The 20955-nt window shown below is 49.1% G+C and overlaps 1 protein-coding gene across 2 annotated transcripts in view; it reads left to right on the top strand.

Annotated features, from left to right (window-relative positions):
• The window catches only part of Pdia5 (protein disulfide isomerase family A member 5), an 82927-nt gene that overhangs the window by 19636 nt on the left and 42336 nt on the right, over window positions 1–20955 (top strand). Inside the window, exons 1-6 of one of the 2 annotated variants that reach the window (XM_076942880.1) lie at window positions 3496–3519; window positions 3931–4057; window positions 6235–6322; window positions 13780–13863; window positions 14120–14165; window positions 17556–17648. In XM_076942880.1, coding sequence (XP_076798995.1) covers window positions 3511–3519; window positions 3931–4057; window positions 6235–6322; window positions 13780–13863; window positions 14120–14165; window positions 17556–17648 — 447 coding nt within the window. In that variant the 5' untranslated portion in view covers window positions 3496–3510. Of the gene's footprint in view, window positions 1–3495; window positions 3520–3930; window positions 4058–6234; window positions 6323–13779; window positions 13864–14119; window positions 14166–17555; window positions 17649–20955 lie in introns of those variants that run through there. The other variant, XM_034515266.2, reaches the window with a different exon arrangement.

Below are 20955 nucleotides of genomic sequence, written 5' to 3'. Positions count from 1 at the left end.
CTTCCTCTCCTCTCTGGGGACCCTCTAACCAACTCTACCTGTTTGCTGCATCTTTTATTACCCAGCTCTTACACTGGGTATAACTGCTCAGTGTCCTGGCTTGTAGTCTCTCTTTTCCCCCAACATGCTTTCCCAGAGACTGGCAGCCTCTGAGCTTTCCCAGCCTTTCTCCACTCGGCCCCCTTGCCTTCCTGTCTCACCCCTGGGTAAGGTCTCAACCCTGCTCCTAACACCATCCTTTTTCCTGAGCTGGGCGCTTCTCCCTTGTCCCCTCTCTGGCTCCAGATCATAGAGACTTCAGTTGCCTCCCTGCTTATCCTCTAGCTTGGAGGATGTATGTTGTTCATGGGTGCCTTTTCACATGTCTGTTGGCCATTGTCCCAGAAATCTTAGCCCACTGCCATTTTCTTCAGTCCAGGAAAAAAGCTGCCTCCGCCGTTGGTCCGTCTCCCGTGTTTGGCTGCAGTTCCATTTTTTTGGAGCTGTTTTAGACTTTCTTTTCTTCTGCCTTCACTTCCTGTGAATGGTCATTGGAGATGGCTGGATAGACCCTTTCCATACCTACTCAGTCGGCTGGCTGGTCCCTCTATACCTGCCACTAATCTGGGTTCTGGGAAGATGAGTCTGATGTCCGTCTTGCCACTCCCTTGATGACTACTGTCAGAGAACCAGCCATCTACCCTCCTCATCAGCCCCATTCTGGATGATCATTGTGCCTCTTAAAGCCACTAAAGTTTCACTTGGTAACATGTTCTCTGAGGGATGGCATCTGTAGGCTGAGTGTTATTTGTTATGTTTATTAAGCACTCCTGAAGACACTCAGAGTATCTTGCCCTCTTAATCTTAAATAGGGATAGGGACTCAGTAAGGCTGCAGACCCTTCACAGAGACGTCTATGCAAGCCTGCTGTTAGGAAGGACCAGTGCCAGCCCTAACTTCTCCTTGTGTGGTGGATTTCAGGTAAAGTCAATTTGCTCAGGGTATTTTCAGAGAAGCTTAACTCTTCTACCGTGTCAGTAAACATTGGGCCAGAGGCTTTAGTGGCTTGCTGGATGGTGGCCTGTTTAATCTCAGGTGACCTTTGGTTGGATGACCTAAGGGACTGTCTGGATTTATATAAAAGAAGCCAGGGTATGTGGGAGATTGGGATTCCTATGGTTTCAGCTATGGCTGCTGTGTCAGTAAGACCATAGAACTTCTGCTGTCTGGTAGGTGCCTGTCAGACCCAGGGAGGCTGATCTGGAGGGGAGGGTTCCTGGCCAGCGCAGGTATGTTTCCTGACTATATTCTCTTAGGAAGGAAAGGTAAACAAACAGCAAGTTGCCATGTTTTTCTACCACATTGTCCAGTTGTTTTCTCAGTCACTGCCTTGTGTGTGCACTGACCCATGGACGTTTTAGGGTTCAGCTCATAAGCCCCCTTACAGCAGTGGGATGACATGTGGTAGTCAACACTGAAGGAACTTTCTCCTGAGCTTTGAAGATGGTCTGCACAAAGCAGTGGCTCTTCAGGCGTGGTGGGTGGGGCTGGCAAGGGAAGAAGCTTGCTGATTCCTGGGAGGCTTTACTCTGGGGACAAGGAACTCTGATTCTGGTGGCAGATTCCATTGAAACTCAGAGTATGGTCGTGTTTCTGTCTTCCCCCATTGATCTGGCGATGGGTAGTAGATGTTATGTTATCCGATGCTCTTTGAATGCTTCGTGACCTTGTAAAGTACATTTAAGGAGTCCCATGTGTCATAGCCCTGCTCCCAGGGAGCTGTCACCATCCCCATGGCACAAATGAGTCACTGGGCCTTTGAAAGGTTCAGTGCTGTTGCCTGGCACCTTAGCTTTTGAAGGGCGAAGCCCAGACACAGCTCAAGACATTGGGCGGCAAAGAGGAAATAGCTTGACTGGTGTGGGACACATCAGAAATTTAGATTACTTGTTTGCATGTTTCTGGAAGAAATTCAGACTCCTCTCAGGATAGAAGAGGACAGCACGAGGCCTCCAGTAGCCTGTGTCCATGGCTTTTCTCCATGACCTCTGATCTTGTAGCGGCTGGCTGCTTTGTAGCCTGCTGTCTCCATTGGTGCTTCATTGCTGTGAAGAGACACCATAACTACCACCATTCTTCTAAAGGAAAGCATTTAGTTAGGGCTGGCTTATAGTTCAGAGGTTTAATCCATTATTCTTATGGCAGGACGGTTGATGGAATTCAGACAGACGTGGTGCTGGAGAGGTACTGAGAGTTCTACATCCAGGTCAGCAGATGGAAGGAAGAGAGCAAGACACTGGGCCTGGCTTGAGCTTCTGACATATCAAAGCCCACCCCCAGTGACACACTTCTTCCAACAAGGACACACCCACCCAAAAGGCCACATCCCCAGTCCCTGTCAAGTAGCATTGAATGACCAAGTTTTAAAATATATAAGCCTATGTGGCCCATTCCTATTCAAACCACCACACCTGCTGGCAGTGTCCCGGGCCTACTCCTCACCATCTGCATGGAAACTCATCCTGCCTCTCTCTGTGCTGGGCCCTTTGTTTCCTAGGTTCTCCGACTCCCCCCCTTCATTTATTTCTTGTCTCAGAAGAGCGTGGGTTTCCATGACTCTCTGAGAAAGCGTGTGTTGTCAGTGTACTTGACAGGTGGGGTGGCTGGGTGCACCGTGATGCACTTCTGAGAATTCTGAATGCTATGCTCTCCAGATGACAGTGAGGAGGCTCTTGCCTCTGGTCTGTCATGGGTGGAACTGCTGTTTTAGGATCTCCTTTTTTTTTTTTTTTCAGCGTTACACTACCACATAAGCAAGCCTGGGAGATCTACCTCACAGCTCCTCCTTGCTCCTGTCTTCCCCCATCCTGCCCTGCTTCCAGTCTGCTCTTCCTCATGCCTGCAGAGGCAGCCGGCATCTCCAGTTCCCAAGAGCATGGGGACACTTGGCTTGTTCTTTTGTTTTGTTTTATTTGTTCGTTGTTTTGCAAGACAGGGTTTCTCTGTGTGGCCCTCATTGTCCTTGAACTCTCTGTAGACCAGGCTGGTGCTCAGCTCAGAGATTTATTTGCCTCTGCCTCCCAAGTGCTGGGGCTTAAGGTGTGCGCTGCCATCTCCGGCCGCTTGGTTTGTTTTCCATTGGCCAGATCTCTGTGATTGTTTGACCCAGTGAGAAAAGCTTAGCCTCAGACCCATCCATTTCATCCTGGTTGTGAGAGGATGACTCCCTATGGGTTCTGTGCATCAGTGCTTCTAGGTGGGATGGAGTTTTCAGACTGTCACATGTGGCCTTGTATGCAGACATCACTCTCTTAGAGAGTTCTTGTCTGTGGGTGGCAGTGCATTACGTATGGGCACAGTCCAGACAATCTCACTAGAGTACAAGGAGGGCGTGGGTGAGGTGGAGACTGGAATGGGCCAAGTGGGAGCTCTAGAGGTAAAGAGGTAGGTGTGGTACTCTGGGAGGGGTTGCTTCGCTTTGTCTTCCAGCAAGAACATGTTTCATAAGGCAAGCCTTGTCAGCAGTCAGCCATGGAAGGGGTAAGGTTTAGCAGACCCTACCGTTTACTGCTGAGTTATTGGCTACTGATATATTTCAGGAGATGGGGTACCCACTGCTGAGCCTACAAGGATCCAAGGGAAAGCTCTAAACCCATAGCTACAAAGATGCTCTAAATCAAATCTAGTGGGTCAGGAGCTCAAATGAACCAATGTGAAGAGAGATTTGTGGGGAGGAAGGGTTGGGTCAGGATGGTAAGGTTATCGGAGACAGTGGGGGCGTGAGAAGTCGGTGCATTGTGTGCAGGTGGGAAATTACCTAAGGAAAATTTTATCAGTAAAAATGTTTTAAATTCCAGATAAGAAAAAAAAATGTGTTTTGGGTGGATTGTCTGTGGGTACCCTGGATGAGAGAGAAGTTAGACTCACAGGCTTCGGCTGCTTGGTCTCTAGGTGGTCCTGCCGACATGGCTGTCCTCTACAAAGGTCTCTTCCCTCATTGTGAGAATCTCCGACCCTAAGGACTTGAAGAAACTTCTTAGGACCCGCAATAATGTGCTAGTGCTTTACTCGGAATCTGGTAAGTGGCCCCTCCAGACCTATCATGGTGCGGTGGGAAGGGGAGGGAGAGCACCAGAGGGGGTGTTAGTATTCTTTGCTCTCTTCGAAGGAAGGTGCATTTGGTTACTTTTGGGGATCATATTGCAGTTCCTTCTTATGAGCATCCTATGGGAAGAATACTTTGGATCCCCTACCTAGCCTGACAGAGAGGAGCCTATGCATGCTGGATGAACCCTTAACTTCCTGCCAGCCACAGGCCCCAGCCCTGCCAGGGCAGGCTCCATGGGAGCTGCAGATTAACTACCAGGCTGGCCTGTTGCCAGTTGAAACTGATCCCAGGTCTGTGGACATTTACCTGAGCAGGTGGTCCTGGTCTTGCCTGACCCCTAGGTGTCCTGCTATGGGGTGAGATGCAAGACTGACTTTGGAGTTGACTCCCAAGTTCAGGCCCAGTAACCTCTCCAGGAAGGAGCAGCCACCTGCCGCTCCTCTGACCTTGGGCTGGTAAGGGTACAATGGACAGTTTGCTTGGCTCTTGGCAGTGACTTTGGGGAAGGGCAAGTGGCTGGCTGTTGCTGTAGTTCCAGCAGAGTTAAGTGTTTTTGCTCATCCTGAGGATGCCAAGTTTTCTGTGTCCTGGAGAAGCAACAGCTAGTGGCTAGGCTCGTTCTGGGCACAGATTCCCTTGGCAGCTCATCTGCTATACAGATCCCATTGGCACTCTGGGCTGATGGATGATTTGGCCGTGTGTCCCTTGCGAAGGCTGTACCCTCTGAGCATTCACGACATATGGCCTTTATTTCCCTTTGCTGCTTCCGAGGGTATGGCTGCACTTTCACTGAGCTCTCTGTTGGGAGCCCAGTGTGTGAGCCTACTGGTTTTCTGTAAGTAGGGAAACTGAGGCAATGGGAATCTCTGTTTGGGTGCTTTTCCTGTGTCTGGGCTGGTTGTTAGGAGAAACTCTTTGGGGTAAAGCCCCTTGTAAACTGCTGGGTCCGGGCTGGTCCTTCTCTTGGACAGGTCCCGTGACTGGGGCCATTAATGACTGTCTCATTCACTCCTTGCCACAAGGGAGGCAGTGCAGACAGTCAGATAGTTTCCCATTTATAAATGAGGTCGCCGGGGGATAAGAAGGCATGACAGTTGAGGCCAGCCACTCCTGGTGGCAGAGCCGGTCCCATATGGTATCTCTGCATCTCATTTCTTCAGACAGAGTCTGGGGAAAAGTGGGATAGCTCTGTAGTCATGGCTTTGGAACCAGCACAGGCCTGAAACAGAAGTCGGGTAGAGTTGGAGAGTAGGAAGTTGGGGCTAATGATGGAGTTGAGGGGTCACTAATGAAGGGAGAGCCTGACCATCACTTTGCTCCTTACCTGGCCCCACCTTTGTTCATTTCATTGGAAGTATAGCCCCTGTGCTGCTGGAGGCGTGTTGGGGCAGGGCCTGGGCCATGGCTTCACTTCCTGCATCTTGCCCGTGCTTACTGCCCCACACTCTGGCCTATAATGGGTTTTCTCTCCTTCCTCCCATCCGTCCAAGCAGTGTTTCCCTTCCCGTGGTAGGGTGGTTTGTACTGTTCCTCTTAATCCCCACCCCCACCCCCACCCCACTGTTGTGCACAGTGGAACAATAGCTCCCCTGCTTCAGTGGTTTGCTGTCTCTTGCTGCCCTGGCTGGGGTCTCCTGGGAATGCCTCCTCTGAACGACTCTGAGTGTTTCTTAAGCATTGCTTATTGTTCGTATCCATGAAAGGCTCAGCATGCTTTGTATTCACTGACAGCTTCCATTTCCACCCTGGAAGAGGAGTGCCTCAGAGCTACATAATTCAGACATCATTTCTGCTTGGCTTTGGGGTATATCATGGGGTTTGGGGCAAGAGAAGGCAGCAGATTGTTGTTCACCAGGATCTGCCTGCTGGGCCCTTTGAGTGAGTTCACAGGCTTGTAAGGAGAATGTGACTGAGAGTCTGCCAGGTGCAGGTATCAAACACCAGCTGTAAACACCCTGCAGTAGACAGAGTTGAAATCCTGATCCAGAAGCTTGCCTACAGGACCCTACTGGTCAACAGTAGTTATCCAGCTCTGTCCAGACACCTGGAAATTGACACCCAGACCAAAGAGGGACTCTTGTGCTCACCCCCACCCTGCCCATGGTCCAGAGCCCTTGGACACAAAATATTTGATCTTTCTTTCACAGAGGTGGCAGCTGAAAGTCATCTCAAGCTACTGTCCACTGTGGCCCAGGCAGTGAAAGGACAAGGCACCATCTGCTGGGTGGACTGTGGGTATGTACTGGGGACACAGGGCATACTGGCTGGGCCAGGGGTATGCTTAGGGCCTCTGGTGGCTGGGGCAGAAGAGAAAGTATGGTAGAGAGATCCCTGAAGTAACATGGGGTCACTTCTGCCTCACAGAGGGAAGGCTTGGCTCCCCACCCGTCTTCCCATTCTATGGACTCCTTTCTTCTCATTTTCTTGAAGCTCTCTCTTTTATGTCCTGTGTATTGCTTTATTTGTCTTCTCAGAGGGAGTCTTCCCCATTGGAAAACAGGAGATTTGATTCCAGACACGGGTGGTTTTCAGGGCCACCCACTTGACTCGTAGTAGGTCTGCAGCAATAGCTGTGTGCCATGAGCTTCTCCGCCAGTCCAGGCCCTTCTCACTCCTACAGTACAGTGTAGTTAGCTGGCCACCAGACTAGATCTCCGTGGCCCTGAGGCTGGCTCAGGCCTGTGCCGGTTAAGTAAGTAACCTTCTTGCTATTCTGAGTCCTAAATGACTGATAGAAGTGCAGTGTTGGTGCACACTGACTTAAGCTGCAGAGGAGAGAGAGAATAGCACAGGAGAGGCATGTATGGGGAGTTGTGCATGCATGTGCACGGGTGCACGTGTCTAGCCTTCTGCCTCCAGATTCATCCCAACACTGACCACTCACTGGGCGGCTACTGAGGTCTCAGCCATTGGTTAACTCTTTAGTTTATAGTTGGCTTGACAGTACTGCTACCTTTCAGGTGTCTCTGTCACCCTCGTTTTACTAGCAGCGCTCCATGTCACTGGGCAAATGACAAATCTATCAGAGGACACTTTGGAATTGTCCATATCTGAAGATGACAGTGCTTTTGCCAAGCTGATTGTAGGGCATTCTTAAGAGGCTTAGAGGTACCAGGAGTGAGCGGAAGAGCCTTGATGTAGTGGCTCTTCCCTCCAGGTCCATCCATTAGCTTTTACCAAGCACTTACTATGTGCTTTGAGGATGCCCAGATGAATAGCTGTGCCTTCTAGGGGTGCAACGTGTGAGGAAGAAGCAGACACACGAGCCAGGGCTTAGGCTGCCAAGTGTGCCATGCTGTAAAGAGGCTCCATATCTAAGAGGCAGTCAGTACACACGGCTGGAAAGGTCAAGGAAACCTTTGCAGAGGCAGTGATGTTCAAGGAAGGGGCAAAGACCTGAGATGATCATGTACTCATACTGCCCTGGCTTTCTCTGCCAGGGCTCCCTGCAGCATGGCTCCCAAGTGCTGCCTGTGGGGAAGAGCGTCCTGCTTCCAGAGGGACTATTGAACGTCCAGAGCAGGATACCTGAACTAGGGGAGCCTGGGGTTAGTGGCTGAAGCAAGGTCAACTTAGAGATTAGGACAAAATTGTAACCTGCGTGTCTGGCATTAGCGCTAATGGGAGAATCCTGTGAATTTAATATGTTAGAATTGAGCTCTAGGTGGAGGTAGGTAGATTAGGGCTTAGAAAGGGCACCTTGCTCAAGAGGCAGGACTGGCCCAGCTGCTGCCTCTGTGTTTATCAGATTTATCCTTGCAAGAGGAAGTACAATCTCAAATGTTAAAGAGCTTTAAGTAGTTTAGCCAAGTAGATAGATTATGGCAAAGCCCGGATATCTGGATCTGGGCTTGGGATTGGAGGCAAAGGGCTGCCTACCGACTCTTCCCATAACAGCCGAGGGACAGTGCTGGGGTTTGGATCCCTATAAGCCACCCTGAGTGGTAGGTCTCAGGGACCATTGTTTAGACAAGAAGAACCCAAGGGATGAGCTGGCTTCTGCTCTTCTGCCAACTCGTACCCCTTTCTAGTCTTTAGAACGTACCCTGCGAATCCTTAAGTCCACGTGGACTGCATGGGAACCTAGACATGAGCTTTGTCCCACATGCAACCTGTCTGTGTCTGAGTTTGAGGATGAAACCCTCCTGTTACTAGCAGAAGTGTCTTGAGATGGCTTTCTGGCACTATCTGCTGAGGAGGGAGGAAGCGGCCTGGAGCCAGTGTTCCTCTTTTTGAGCACTGCTATGAAGCATCAGATGGTTCGCCGGCCACCCCACAGTTGAGTTCTGCTGAGGTTCCCGTCTCAGTCTCCCCAGCTAGACTTCCTGCCTTGGCTCTGGGGAAGGAGCCCCTCCCCCTGGAGAGCGATTGGGTGTGGAGGTCAGTCCCAGTCCATAGCATGCTTTGCTCTGTTCTTTAGGAGTGTGCAGTGAGCTGGACATGTGGTACACACCTGTAATACCAGTACTCAGGATGCTGAGATAGGAAGAGTGTGAACTGGAGGTTGCTGTGGAGTGTAGTGGATTTTGTACAACTGCAGGGCAGGGGACCTGGCTTTGAGTCCCACTGTAGAACCTCTGCAAATCACCACCTTGTTCTGGACCACATCATAACCACCCGTGAAATGTACAATAGGAGCTTTCAAATTGTTCTCATCCTAAAAATCATCTGGGAAAATGCCCAAAGCTGTCAGCTTGGTGTGCTATTTACTGTCTGGTGAGCATGTGCCTTCCAGTGCCAGAGTCGGGTCTATGGGGCTTCTCTCTTCCCATTCTGGGTCTCCTCTCCTCTCTGACATGCTGAGGTGCCGTCTGTCCTCTGTCCCCTCTTTTCTCTTCCTTTGCAGTTCACTCCCAGAGAGGAGCTGAGTCTCTGCTACTCCCATTCTTTGGGTCTCTTTTTTTCCTTCCAAAGATAGTCCTGGCACTCTGATTTTTTTTTTTTTTTTTTTTTTGCCCCTTCCCTTGCCCTTCCCACACACACATCTGCTGATGCTCTGTTGACATTTCTCCTCTTCCCTGGCTGTTACCTGAGCGCATGGATCCTATCTATGGATTTGTCGTTTCTCCCTTCCTTCCCCCTCTCCCTCTCAGCTCCTACCTCCACAGCGGCTTGGTACGCTGGGGGTAGCTATACACTGGGCCACATGTGAGGGTTGGTACCTAGCTCCCTGGTGCTCTGGGACCTGATGTGGCACTGGGATGGGGCGTTGTGTGGAACTGCCATCTTGGAGGCTGGACTGGAGCCAGCAACAGACACTAGGCCTGGTACACTAGCTCTGTGGGCAGACTCTCCCCTTACCTGTTGCCTGCTTGCTTTCCCTGGAGTGTACAGCCACTGCCTAACCATATTCCCTTTCTTCCCTTTCCCATCTGCTTGATTTCCCTGAAGCAGTCAGTAATGGCTCCCCAGATGCAAGATTGTGGGCCTGCCAGGGCAGGTGGGATGTATTTTGAAGCCTTACATTTTCTTGTAAAAATTATTTAAATTTTGCATTTCCCCCTTCTTGCCTAAGCAGGGCAAATGTTACTTCCCATGGGAGAAAAATAGACTCCCATAAGAAGTACCATGCTTGTTTTGTGGCTTCAGGTGTCTTCTGCCATATGGTGTGCATTTGGGAAGTAAGTTCTAACTGAGGAGGGAAGCCTTAGACTAGTGGCTCTCCACCTTCCAAGGTTATGGCCCTTTAACATAGTCCCTTGTGTTGTGGTGATCCCCCCAACCATAAAACTATTTTCATAGCTACTTCATAACTGTACATTTGCTACTGTTATGAATCATAATGTAATATCTGATGTGTAGGGTGTCTGATGCGACCCCCAGGTTGAGAACCACTGCCTTAGGTCTGGACAGGTGGAGAGGGGGCCATGGACCACCTGGGAGGAGAAGCCACAGTCCTCTCACTGTGGGTTCTTAGTGTAGCATCAAACCCGTATCCCCAATCAAGATTGTTCTTGGAGTGTCTGTCATGGGAGAGTTCTCTGTCCTACCCAGGTCTTTGTAGATTTAGGGGTCAGCTGCTCCGAGACTGCTCTGCAGCTGTCCCCTCGCTGTCCCCCAGCCACCCTTCATCCTTGTTTGACATCTGGTAGTCACTCTCATCTTATCCTACCTTTCATAACTCAGGCTTCACTGAAGGTCCTGCTTGCTGCTGCTGGAGCCAGATCTAGAGCCACATGCCAGCTAGCCGCTGATAAGCCATCTCCTAGGACAGGGTCAGGCCACAGATTTGGAAAGATCCAATAATGCCTCCTCTTAGTCTCCAGCACCCTCTCTCTCCTTATGCTCACCCCAACTGCCGCTCCTGAGTGTGATTCCTCAGTTTAAACTATCTAATCAACACGGTACCCCATACCCGCAGCAGCCACCCGGACTAGCAGCCCCTCCCCCACTTGTACATGTCCCTTGGGGTGTGGGATATGGGATGAGGCCGTGCATAGGCCTCTGTGATCCGCTCCTCCTCATTCTTTGTAGGGAAGGTGGAGAGCCAAACGAAGGAGAGAGAGATGGTGTGTGGTCTTGATGTGGCCCTGTAGACTGGTAGCTGGTTCCTGCCAGCCAGAGGAGAGCCTGGCTCTCTGGGACTTCAGGCAAAGCAGCTCATTTCTCTGCCTTTGTCTCCTTTTCCCCTAGAGCCTCAGTCACGAGCTGCAGGAGGGAGGGAGGCAGTGGATCAATTAATTGTTCTTAATCTCTCAACTCAGATCCTTTTAAGTCCCTCACATGGGTAATTTTCTTCCCTTCCTGAACTCTTATGACTTCTACTGTCTGAGCTGCACAATTAGTACACGTTCACGTGCATACTTAGACACCCTTTAAGAGACAAGATTGTTGGGGGAGAGGGCAGAGAGCTGAGGGAGCCCCCTCAAGATTTGTCACCTGGCAGGATTCCTGGTGCCCGGGAAGCCGGAAGTGCATGCAGGGCCTTGTCCAAGCAGCTCCAAGTTAGCATCTTTCATTCATCTCTCACTCCAGTTGGGTTATTGTTTGAATGCCACCATGTGCCAGCTGCTCTGGTGACCCTGAAGAGAAGCTGTGAGTGAAAGCAAGGCCTTGCTTTCAGGGGGAAACCTTTCTGATGGGGAATTGGTAGAGACAAGTGGTCAGAGGTTATTAGTGCAGTGGAGAGAGATGGTGGGGGAAGGGAGGCTGGGATGCTAGGGCATGAGGGAAGCCACCCTTGTCCCATCCTCTGACAGAGTATGTAGGAGGCAGAGGAGAGGACCTTTGGGCAGTGTCACATAACCTGAGGGACACTGAGAGGGTTGTATAGTCTGTAACAGGAGCCCTGAGATAGAGATGTGTATATTTGTTTGCTGCAAGCTGGGGCCTAGGCCTCAAGACCATACCAAGGAAGAGATAGGGTGCTCCTATGTTCCCGCTGTCACCCATTATCCTCCCAAGTGGCTTTGAGACTCTGGGTCTCTTCCATGGCCTAGGTTTCAGCAGAGTGGACAAGGACTTGGAGGTGGACTGCCCCGGGACCTATCCTTCTTTCCTATCCTTTGTGAAGATTTCAGGCCCTGCTGACTGTCGGGCTGGGACTGGGTTTGAGGAGGTCACATGGCAGCCAAAGTACTTGTCCCACTTAGTGATGGGAAAGTGATCAAAGAAACGGTTGAACAGAGTAGAACACAACCAACCGGATGGACGAGCAGTGTCGGGGATGGTCTTAAATCTCCTGAGCACGGCCCTCTCTCCTAGGGACTTAACTCAGCACAGGGAAGGCTGCCTCGTCTGCCACTGTTTGGCACACAGGCCTTGTCAGTTCAACTTCACCATCGACTCCCCAAAGGCCAGGGTAAACCCAGAGCAAGAAGGCTGCTGTCAGAAGAGGTGTACAGAACATACTCAAGGCTCTAGGGCAAGAGGCTCTAGGCCAGATGCTGTGGGTTGCCTTCTGATGTGTTGTGCCAACCTGTCCAGCTCACCTGTCCCAGACTCAGCTCATTTCTTATAACACTCCCTCCTTCAAATCCTTTGCCAGCTATGTTCCTCCATGATGATATTGTTACCTGCCCTTCCTTTGTGAGGAGAGGCAGAACAACATCTCTACCCACCTGCACCTCCCTTTTTCCAGATGTTCCCTCCCTCCCTCCCTCCCTCCCTCCCTCCCTCCCTCCCTCCCTCCTTCCCTTTTCCTCCCCCCACCCCTTTCTTCCTTTCAAACTGGCTGTCCTGGAACTCACTCTGTAGACTCGGGCTGGGCTTGGATTTAGAAATCCTGCCTCTGCCTCCTGAATGCTGGGATTAAAGGTGTGAGCTGCCACCACCCAGAAATCTGGAAATCTCGCTCTTACATTGGCGCCTGCAGTTTTACTTGTCTGCGGAAGATATTGCTTGGAGATTTGAGCCGGGTTGTTTAATGAATCCATCTGTTCCAGGGCTCCCGCCCAGCTGTGGGAAGCTGGTGTGCCTGTGTGTGGAAGTTGAGTATGCAGACAGGTGGGAGAGGAAGTGACTTCCCACAGGTAGCTGCCAGACCTGGCATAACAGTCTCCCTGGAGACTGCTGCTGTGTGGTCACAGATCCAGCGGATGTCCGACGGCTAGAATGTTCCCACTGATCCCGTTTAGATCTGGAGACATGGCCCTAAAATGACAGCCTGGGTGCTGAGTGAATGAACAGCAGGTTGCCTTTGGCTGGTTGCAGGGAAGCTTGGAGAGTACGGTGAGGATGGTGAGAGCAGGGAGTCTCTAAGTGCCTGGGACAGGAAGGCAGAGGAAGAAGGTCCAGTGCAGGCCGGTGCTGTCACTTGGTTCTTCCCACACTCCAGCACACAGTGGGATCTCCCAGGAGTGGTGTTAAGACACACTTGCTCAAATACCCAAGAGTCTTTGATGTAGCAAGGCTGGTGAGCTGGGGCCTTTGCATGTCTAATGAGTTCCTGGGTAGTGCTGGTCCAGGGATCACACCTGGAGACTTTATTGGCCTCTCTGGAAGGATACACAGTTAGATCAGGTCATGCATGAGTGCTTCCCGGACAGCGATGGGCACCTGAGAGGCACTGTTTGCCAGAAGGAGTCCTGCTATATTCTCAGATATCATAGAAAGGCTTCTCTAACCAAAGCACTGCTCTTCTTCCTGACTTTTTAACGGATTGATTTCAGCACTCCTCCAACATGGCAGGACATTCCCTTTTCCCAGACAGATGGCAGATAGCAGGTGGCACATGTTCAGAGCCTCAAAAACAAAATCTTGCTCAGGCACCATGTCCACCGATTTGGAAGCAGAAGTTTAGACTTTATTTTATACTGCCCCAGGTGACAAACCATGGTGTGAAAGGGCCATCTCCCCATAGTCTTGAACTCCTGGGTTCAAGGAATTCTCTTGCCTCAGCTTCCTGATCAATTGGGACTAGGAAGGTTCCTGGCTTGAGGTTTATATTTCTCACTACAGTGAGCTAGCTCTGTACTCCTGAGTCTCCCAGCTTTTCCCTGGCTGGACCCATCCTTGAGACCTCTTTAGGCAGCACATCCTCTCCCTGTAGCTTGCCTCCTCTCCTGACTAGCACAGACTCTACGTCTGCCAGTTGCTCTCCAGTTCCCTTAGAGCCACACTGCCTCCTGGACTTCTTTTGCTCCTGAGAATTCCAGGTCACCTGCCTTGTGCTTAGCTTCCAGCAGATTCTGTTGTCAACACCTATGGGCTGACTTCAGGTAAGAAACGGTCTCGCCATTTTTGTTTTTCAGTGACGCAGAGAGTAGAAAATTGTGCAAGAAGATGAAAGTTGACCTCAGCCCAAAGGACAAAAGGGTTGAGTTATTCCATTACCAGTAAGTACTCGTGGGCATTTCCAACCTCAGAGCGAGTGCTGACAGCTTGTATTGGTAGTTTCAGTGAACAGCAGATTTTAGGTAGATTTAGTTCATTTCAGAATGATTGTCCCCCCTGTACTTACCATTATTTTTTAGAAAGAAAGATAGACACAGAGACATAGAAAACACACACACACACAGACAGAATGAATTCTGAACAGTGACTGTTAGCTGAAACATATTAAAGTTAATATCTCTTCTTCCTATTTGACAGGGATGGTGCGTTTCACATGCAGTATGACCGAGCTATGACGCTGAAGGTAAATTTGCCTCCCTCCTTCTCTGCAGGGTGGAGCCTGAATGGACACCAAAAGCTTGGCAGGTCTCCCTGAAAGGAGAAAGGGCAGGTTGCACAGGGCTCTCTCTTCCTGACCTCCCGAGGGTCCTTATCATTAACACTGATATTGTCAGCAGAGGACCCGGACAGGTTTAGAACTGTTGACACAAGGGATACCCCAGGCCTTGTTAGTGAATGTCTAGGACTTGTCTGTCGAGGCAGGTGATATCATGACCTTCCCCTCCACAGACCTGGGTCTCCTTTTGCTTCAAAACCATCTCCTCACTATGAGGGTGTCCACAGTGGCTACCCGTAGGCCGAAGGGCACACCCTGTCCAGGAAAGCATAAGGGCCTATTGGGACCTTCAAGCTTGTTCCAGGTGGGATGTGGAGGTCACCTAGTGTCCCTGCCCCAGCCCAATCTGTGATTATGTAGAAAGCCTATATAAAGAGATGTAAAGCCCCAAACCTGCAGGTACCACATGGCTGTCACAGAGGAGCTGTCTTTCTGCTGCCTTCATCATTGCTTCAGTTTCAGCATCTTCTGCCGCAAACCAGTATTCTACTTCTGGTCCAAGGTCATCATCACTTGCCTTGGCTGGGGCCATGAATTTCATCTGGTTCTAACCTGAGCTTAACTCAGGTTCTCTAAGTCCCCTTTTCTCAGGCAATGGTTGGTCTCTGAGCTCCTGTCTCTGTCTCTGTCCTCTGCACACTGAGGAATGAACCTAGGGTCTCATGGCCAGTATGTAGTCTCTCTACCACTGTGCTACATGCTCTTCTCTCTCTCTCTCTCTCTCTCTCTCTCTCTCTCTCTCTCTCTCTCTCTCTCTTTCTCTTTCCATCAGCTCACCTGTCTGTGTAGCTGTCAGTGCTCAGCTCCCTTCTGTTGGTAATGGTAATATAAATATCTGACATGCAGGATATCTGATATGTGACCCCCCAAAGGGGTCATGACCCACAGGTTGAACACTGCTGCTCTATGGGCTTTCTGACTGATTCTTTACTTTCTTAACTCCAATGTAGACACTTGGAGATGTATTCTGTGTTGTAACCTAAGCCAACGCCCTTACAGAGAGAACATATGTTCCCCAGGAGCAAAACTTGATTGGGAAGCAGGATAGGGGAATTGTTCACACATTGATAAAAGAAAGGCTGGTTTCTGTTTGGACCACTGGAAAGTCTCCCCTGGAGTCATGGAGCCAGAATGGCACCACCTAGAACTCTGTGTCAGGGAAGTAGCTAGAAGCCCAGGGACAGTTGCCACAGAGTATCTGGTGAAGGGGACAGAGTGGTCTGTCACAGTTGTGTATATAGGGAGTATCTACTTCTGTGTCAGCCAACAGATTGGAGAAGTAAGCTGAGCATTGTGCAGGGTGGGAGACTTTGGTTTCAGTATGAGCGACCACAGTCATAGGATCTCAAAACTCACAGGTCAAGAGAGACCAGGGCAGAGTCCCTGCATTTCTCTAGGGCAGGGAAGGTGTAACATTTACTCTGAACATCTAGATTCTGAGCCTCCAGCTAGTGATGTTCCTGTGACTGAGGGTGGGCTCTCAGGTGCTGATTCCCATGCTCTCTCCTTGCAGTGTGGAAAGAACCCATGGGTGGTGGCGGACATCAGTTAAAGGAAAGTGATACCCATGATACCCATGCAAACACCAGGTTTCTAGCAAGACTGCTCTGTTTCCTTTCTTCATCTATATAATCCTTTTGCTTTTTTTTTCCCCCTTGATACTGGGTAGGGGTCCGGAGGTTGTAGGATGCATATAGCGAAGTAATCCAGACTTCCTGAACATGGGTTCATTTTGTGTACTCAAGATTGAGAAGACCCATACCAGATAATTCTGGAATAGCAGGCAGGCGGACACCCATTAGCACTCGTTCCTGTGTCGGATGGGCAGGTGCCTCTGTAGCTGTGATAAGGATAGGCTTTGGAAAGGCACCTCCATTCCATTTGGCTTACTTTGTCCTGTTGAAGTTTGCAAGGGGTCAAGGAAGGGTAGATCTGACTTTTGCAGGGGCAAGATGGCTGCCCTTCTCCTGCTAGGAGAGACTTCACAATTCCATTTGGGCAGACTGGAAGTGCCACAGGGAGGAGACCTTCTAAAAGCATCCCCCATTTCCCCACAGTAACCCCTTCCACATAGGAGGCTCCAGAAATGATAAGCCTCACCAAGGTCCTCTGTGGCCAGTGGGTGGGCTAAGTGCATAACCTCATTAATGGGTGTTTGCCCCCTCCCCCTCAGACTTCCTTCTCTCCGTATTCTCTCCCTCCTCCCCAGCCCCAAGCTTAGTATCTACTCACTGGAGCTTGATAATGTTGACTGAAATAAAAACACCTTTTTTTTTTTTTTTTTTTGGTACTTGCATTCCATGTCTGTGCAGGCAGTGGCCATGGAGGCTAGAGAAAGGTGTTAGATCCACTGGAACTGGAGTTACAAATGGTTGTCACCTGCCACGTGGGTGCTGGAAATCACACTGGGGTCCTCTGGAAAAGCAGCCAGTGCTCTTAGTGAGCCAGCTTTCCAACTCCCCTGAATAAGCAGTCTTACTTCATCAGACTGGGACTCTTGATGATCCTTGTGTGATGACCCAGGATGCAGTTTCCCTCAGCCATGAGTGGGATGGGAGTAGCCTGTTTCTGGCACCCTTTCCTGGTTCTTGCCAACCTTGAACATCACTTCCCAGACTGAGAGGAAAGTGCCATGGGTAGGGCAGTGTCTTAGCTCCATTACACTGATGCAGAAGAATCCAGGGAAGGAAGTGTCCCAGCATTCACCAGGCCCCTGGTGGTGGACAGGAGCCTGGCCTGGCGTTTCCTAGCCTGGGCCCCACCGGCTCACACTAACTAGCCTCTAAAGCTGGCTTGCTTAGCAGTGTAGAACATGATTTCCTCAGCCAGGGCTGAGCTGCTGCTGTGGTTACTTGCCTAGGACACTGACTGTGGAAGGGCTTGGGGCTCTGGAAGGATGTCTCTCTTTCTCACAGAAGCCTGGAGGCCTTTGTTCAGCTGAGTTGAAAGGCTTCAGGGGTGTGTGAGAGGGGTGATTTGTAAGTGAAGCTTGAAGTTGTCTTTGCTGAGGAAGCCAGCTTATTGTCTCAAGGTATGAGGTAGAGATGTAGGACCCCCCATCAGTTGACCAGTGGTACCATGGGGGAAGTGCTGGGAATACATTTTTGGTCACTTAGTGGTAATGTCCACAGACAAGAAATTTCATTTCCCCTTCCAAGCAAGTGCCACCTGCAGTCTCGTGACTGGCACTCAGTGTGCCTGGATATCCCCACAGGTAACAGAGTAGGCTTCTGGGTCTGCCACCTTTCCCATTTCCTAACTAAAGTCCTTTTTTTTTTTTCTTTTCTTCTCCCTTAGTCCATAGTGGCCTTTCTGAAGGACCCTAAAGGTCCCCCACTGTGGGAAGAAGATCCTGGAGCCAAAGATGTTGTGCACATTGACAGTGAGAAGGTAATCTATTCCCTAATAGTTCTGATGGATGCTAGAACCTCCTAGTACCTGGGTGTCCTGAGGAGAGGAGCCCCGGAGTGAGCCCATGTGCCCTTTCCTAACAGGTGCCCCTAGATGACCACCTGAGAAGTCTCCAGTCTCCACTGCCTCATTTAATATGTTTTAAGCGTGTTTAGATGCTCCTTGGAAGAGTAGGCTTAATTGCTTCGTTACTGTGTAAGGCAGATGTTGCTGGGATCGGTTTGGATCCTCTCACCCCTGCTTCCCAGAGTCACGTGTAACTTGGAGCAAATTCTTTACCTCCTTAAGCTGCACTCTCAGAGTTGGCTGGATGTGAAGATGGAGGGGTGAGCCTTGTTTGTGTTCATTAGTTCTTGATGACTTAAACAAAGCTGTAATTAGTCTGAACCTCAGCCTTCCTGACTGCATGTGCTTCTGTACAGCCTCAGATCTCATTTATGGCATTTGTTTATATAGCCGTGCCTTCATATGGTGGGGACAACAGGTGCTGTCTTTAGATTTCATGTGGTCTGAGGCAGGCAGTACCCCCCTCTTAGGGGGTGGGGCAGACCAGAACGCTTGTTACTTTCTTGATTAAATGAAACTAACTTTTACCTTCCTCTGCCTCCTCCCACCTTTCTTTCATTTAACATGATTAACTCCCCTCTCCTCTCCTCTCCTCTCCTCTCCTCTCCTCTCCTCTCCTCTCCTCTCCTCTCCTCTCCTCTCTTCTCTTCTCTTCTCTTCTCTTCTCTTTTTTGTTTTTTTGAGACAGGGTCTCTGTGTAGCCCTGGCTGTTCTGGAACTCACTATGTAGACTAGGCTAGCCTCGAACTTAGAGATCCATCTGCCTCAGCCTCTGAATGCTAGGATTAAGGGTGTGGCTAAAATTATTGACTACTCTTAATGCTTATTAACCCAAAAGAAAATGATGGCTTCCTTCCTTCCTTCCTTCCTTCCTTCCTTCCTTCCTTCCTTCTTTCCTTCCTTCCTTTCTTCCTTCCTTCTTTCCTTCCTTCCTTTCTTTCTAGAGGGTGGGATCATCTATGATCATTGCGGCCCACCCAGAAATCAGTTTAAAGTACTAGATGCCACATCTAGGCAGAAAGTGTCAGGCTTGCCACCTAGAAGGTGAAGATTTTTAGAAAGCAGCTGGCAATGGGGTCAGGTAGACTGAGGTATGGGTGTCTGGAGCCTGTGGATCGAGTACTGTGAAAAGAACAGGCAATCCGATTGTCCCACGGTGATGGAAAGCAAGTGCCTGGCACCCCTGCCCACAGCCCCACATCCTGAACTTCCTATTACTGTCTTCTGTAACTGTAAGAATATTAAGAAGTTTTTTTTTCACCTCTGTCCATAGTCCTGTTGTTATTCTCTGTGCTGTTCTCTCTTTTGCAAAAACAGAAGATATAGCTGCTTTTTTGAAGTTAGAATCCCCACGAATAGCATAAGTTTCAATATTCAAGTTAAATTAGTGGTTTAGTTTGTAAGCTTAAAATTCCATACTTTTCAGTACTTTCCATTGTAACTCATTATTAATGATGTGAGCCCCATTTTTTTGTTTTCTTTTGTTTTCAAGACAAGGTCTCACTATGTAGCTCTGGCTGTCCTGGAATTTAAAATGTAGACCAGGCTGGCCTTGAACTCACAGAGATCTGTCTCCCATGAACTGGGATTAGAGGCATGTGCCACTATGCCCGGCTGTGAGCCCAAATTTTTATAGGCTAGGTATAATCAAACCTTTCCTTCTTACATCTTTTATTGGGTTTTAAATCTGCATAGATCCCAGAAGATCATTTTTAAAGTGTTTCTATCTTTTATCCCCAGTTAGGGCCAGATATCTGTGTGAAGGTTATTAATTTCAAAATATAGTCATGTTTTAAGTCTTAACCTCACCTCAAAAAAAAAAAAAAAAATTTAAAAATTAAATAAAGCTGTGAAGGATTCTCCCCAGGCCACTTTACAAGGCTGCCACAGCCTTACAAAGGGATGCCTCTGTGCAGATGTCTGTCCAGCCTCTCAGTACCGATCTCCAATACCTAAGTTACATCATCTTCATTTTACTGTTGAAGTGTCTCTTACATTATGCCCTTGGTTCTTTGGCAGACCCAGCATCTGCTACTCCCAAGTAAGCACCATGATTTTTTTTTCCCAGTGTTAAGAATCAAGCCCGGCCTTGTGTGTGCTAAGCAAACTTCCCCCTACTGAGCTACATCCCTAGCCCAGATGCCACGGCTTCTTAAAGTCCCCTTCTTTGGTTATTATTTAGGTTAACATCTGACTACGATTCTGTTCTAAAACGAGTGCCTGACCTCTCTGTGAGTGTAAATAAGCTTTTTAAGATTTTTTTCAGAACATTTTAGATTTCCCTCCCCCCCAAAAAAAATTAAAATCTTTTTTATCTAGCTAAAAAAAATTAAGTAATACACATTTACTGTTGAATAGCTAGAAAATATAGTTTATGCATAAAAGAAAGCCACAAATCACCCTGTCTTTTCATTGAAGATGACCCACTACTGATATTTTTGTAGGCTTCCAGGCTTTTAAAGTAATGCATACATAAATATTTTTACTCGGAAGAACCGTCATTGCATTTATATGCTGTGCTGTAAGGCTCCCCTCCCCCAGTGTAACACATCTCACTGTGACATTAAATATGCCTCTCCTCGGTTTTAATGCTGCCATTGGACTCTGTTGTGTGGAATCTGCTGTTGTTTATTTACTTAATGCCATGTTGCTGTCAGTAAGATGCATTTGTAAATTTTCTCTTATTATCCTTATTATTCAAGAGAAACAGCCTCTAATTTTCTTCTGAGAAAGCTGGTTAGAGGAGCTTTGTAATCACAGTCTTCTCTGTGGCGGTGCTCGCTGCAGCCCTCAGCCGGCCTGATTTCCTCGGCCTTCGTTGGCTCTCATTGGAGAAGGGAGTCTCTGACCAGTTGTTTCAAGCCTTGTGACAACCCTTTTGCTTTTTTATATTCATCACATTTATTTATCATATCACTTTATGTTCTCAAATAATGTGCCAGGCACTGACCTAACTTTCACAGCTACAAAAGATCTTGTTTATGAGGCCCTGGGTTTGGCCCAGGCTTTCATGTCCTTCAGGGCACTGTGGACCCATGGACCTATGGTGGTGGTAGAGCTGAAGCCAGGGAAGAGATTACCAGGTGTGGGCTCACAGTCTGTTACTTCAGCTAGCAGATCCCTTTACTGAAAACGGATCCCTTTACTGAGACATAATCATTCTCAAAATCACATGGAGGGCTGGCCTGTTTAAGTCATCTCACAGAAAAATGGCACCTTG

Source organism: Arvicanthis niloticus, chromosome 12 (genome assembly GCF_011762505.2).
Source record: "Arvicanthis niloticus isolate mArvNil1 chromosome 12, mArvNil1.pat.X, whole genome shotgun sequence".
Taxonomy (NCBI): Eukaryota; Metazoa; Chordata; class Mammalia; order Rodentia; family Muridae; genus Arvicanthis; species Arvicanthis niloticus.
This window is presented reverse-complemented; position numbering and strand designations above follow the sequence as displayed.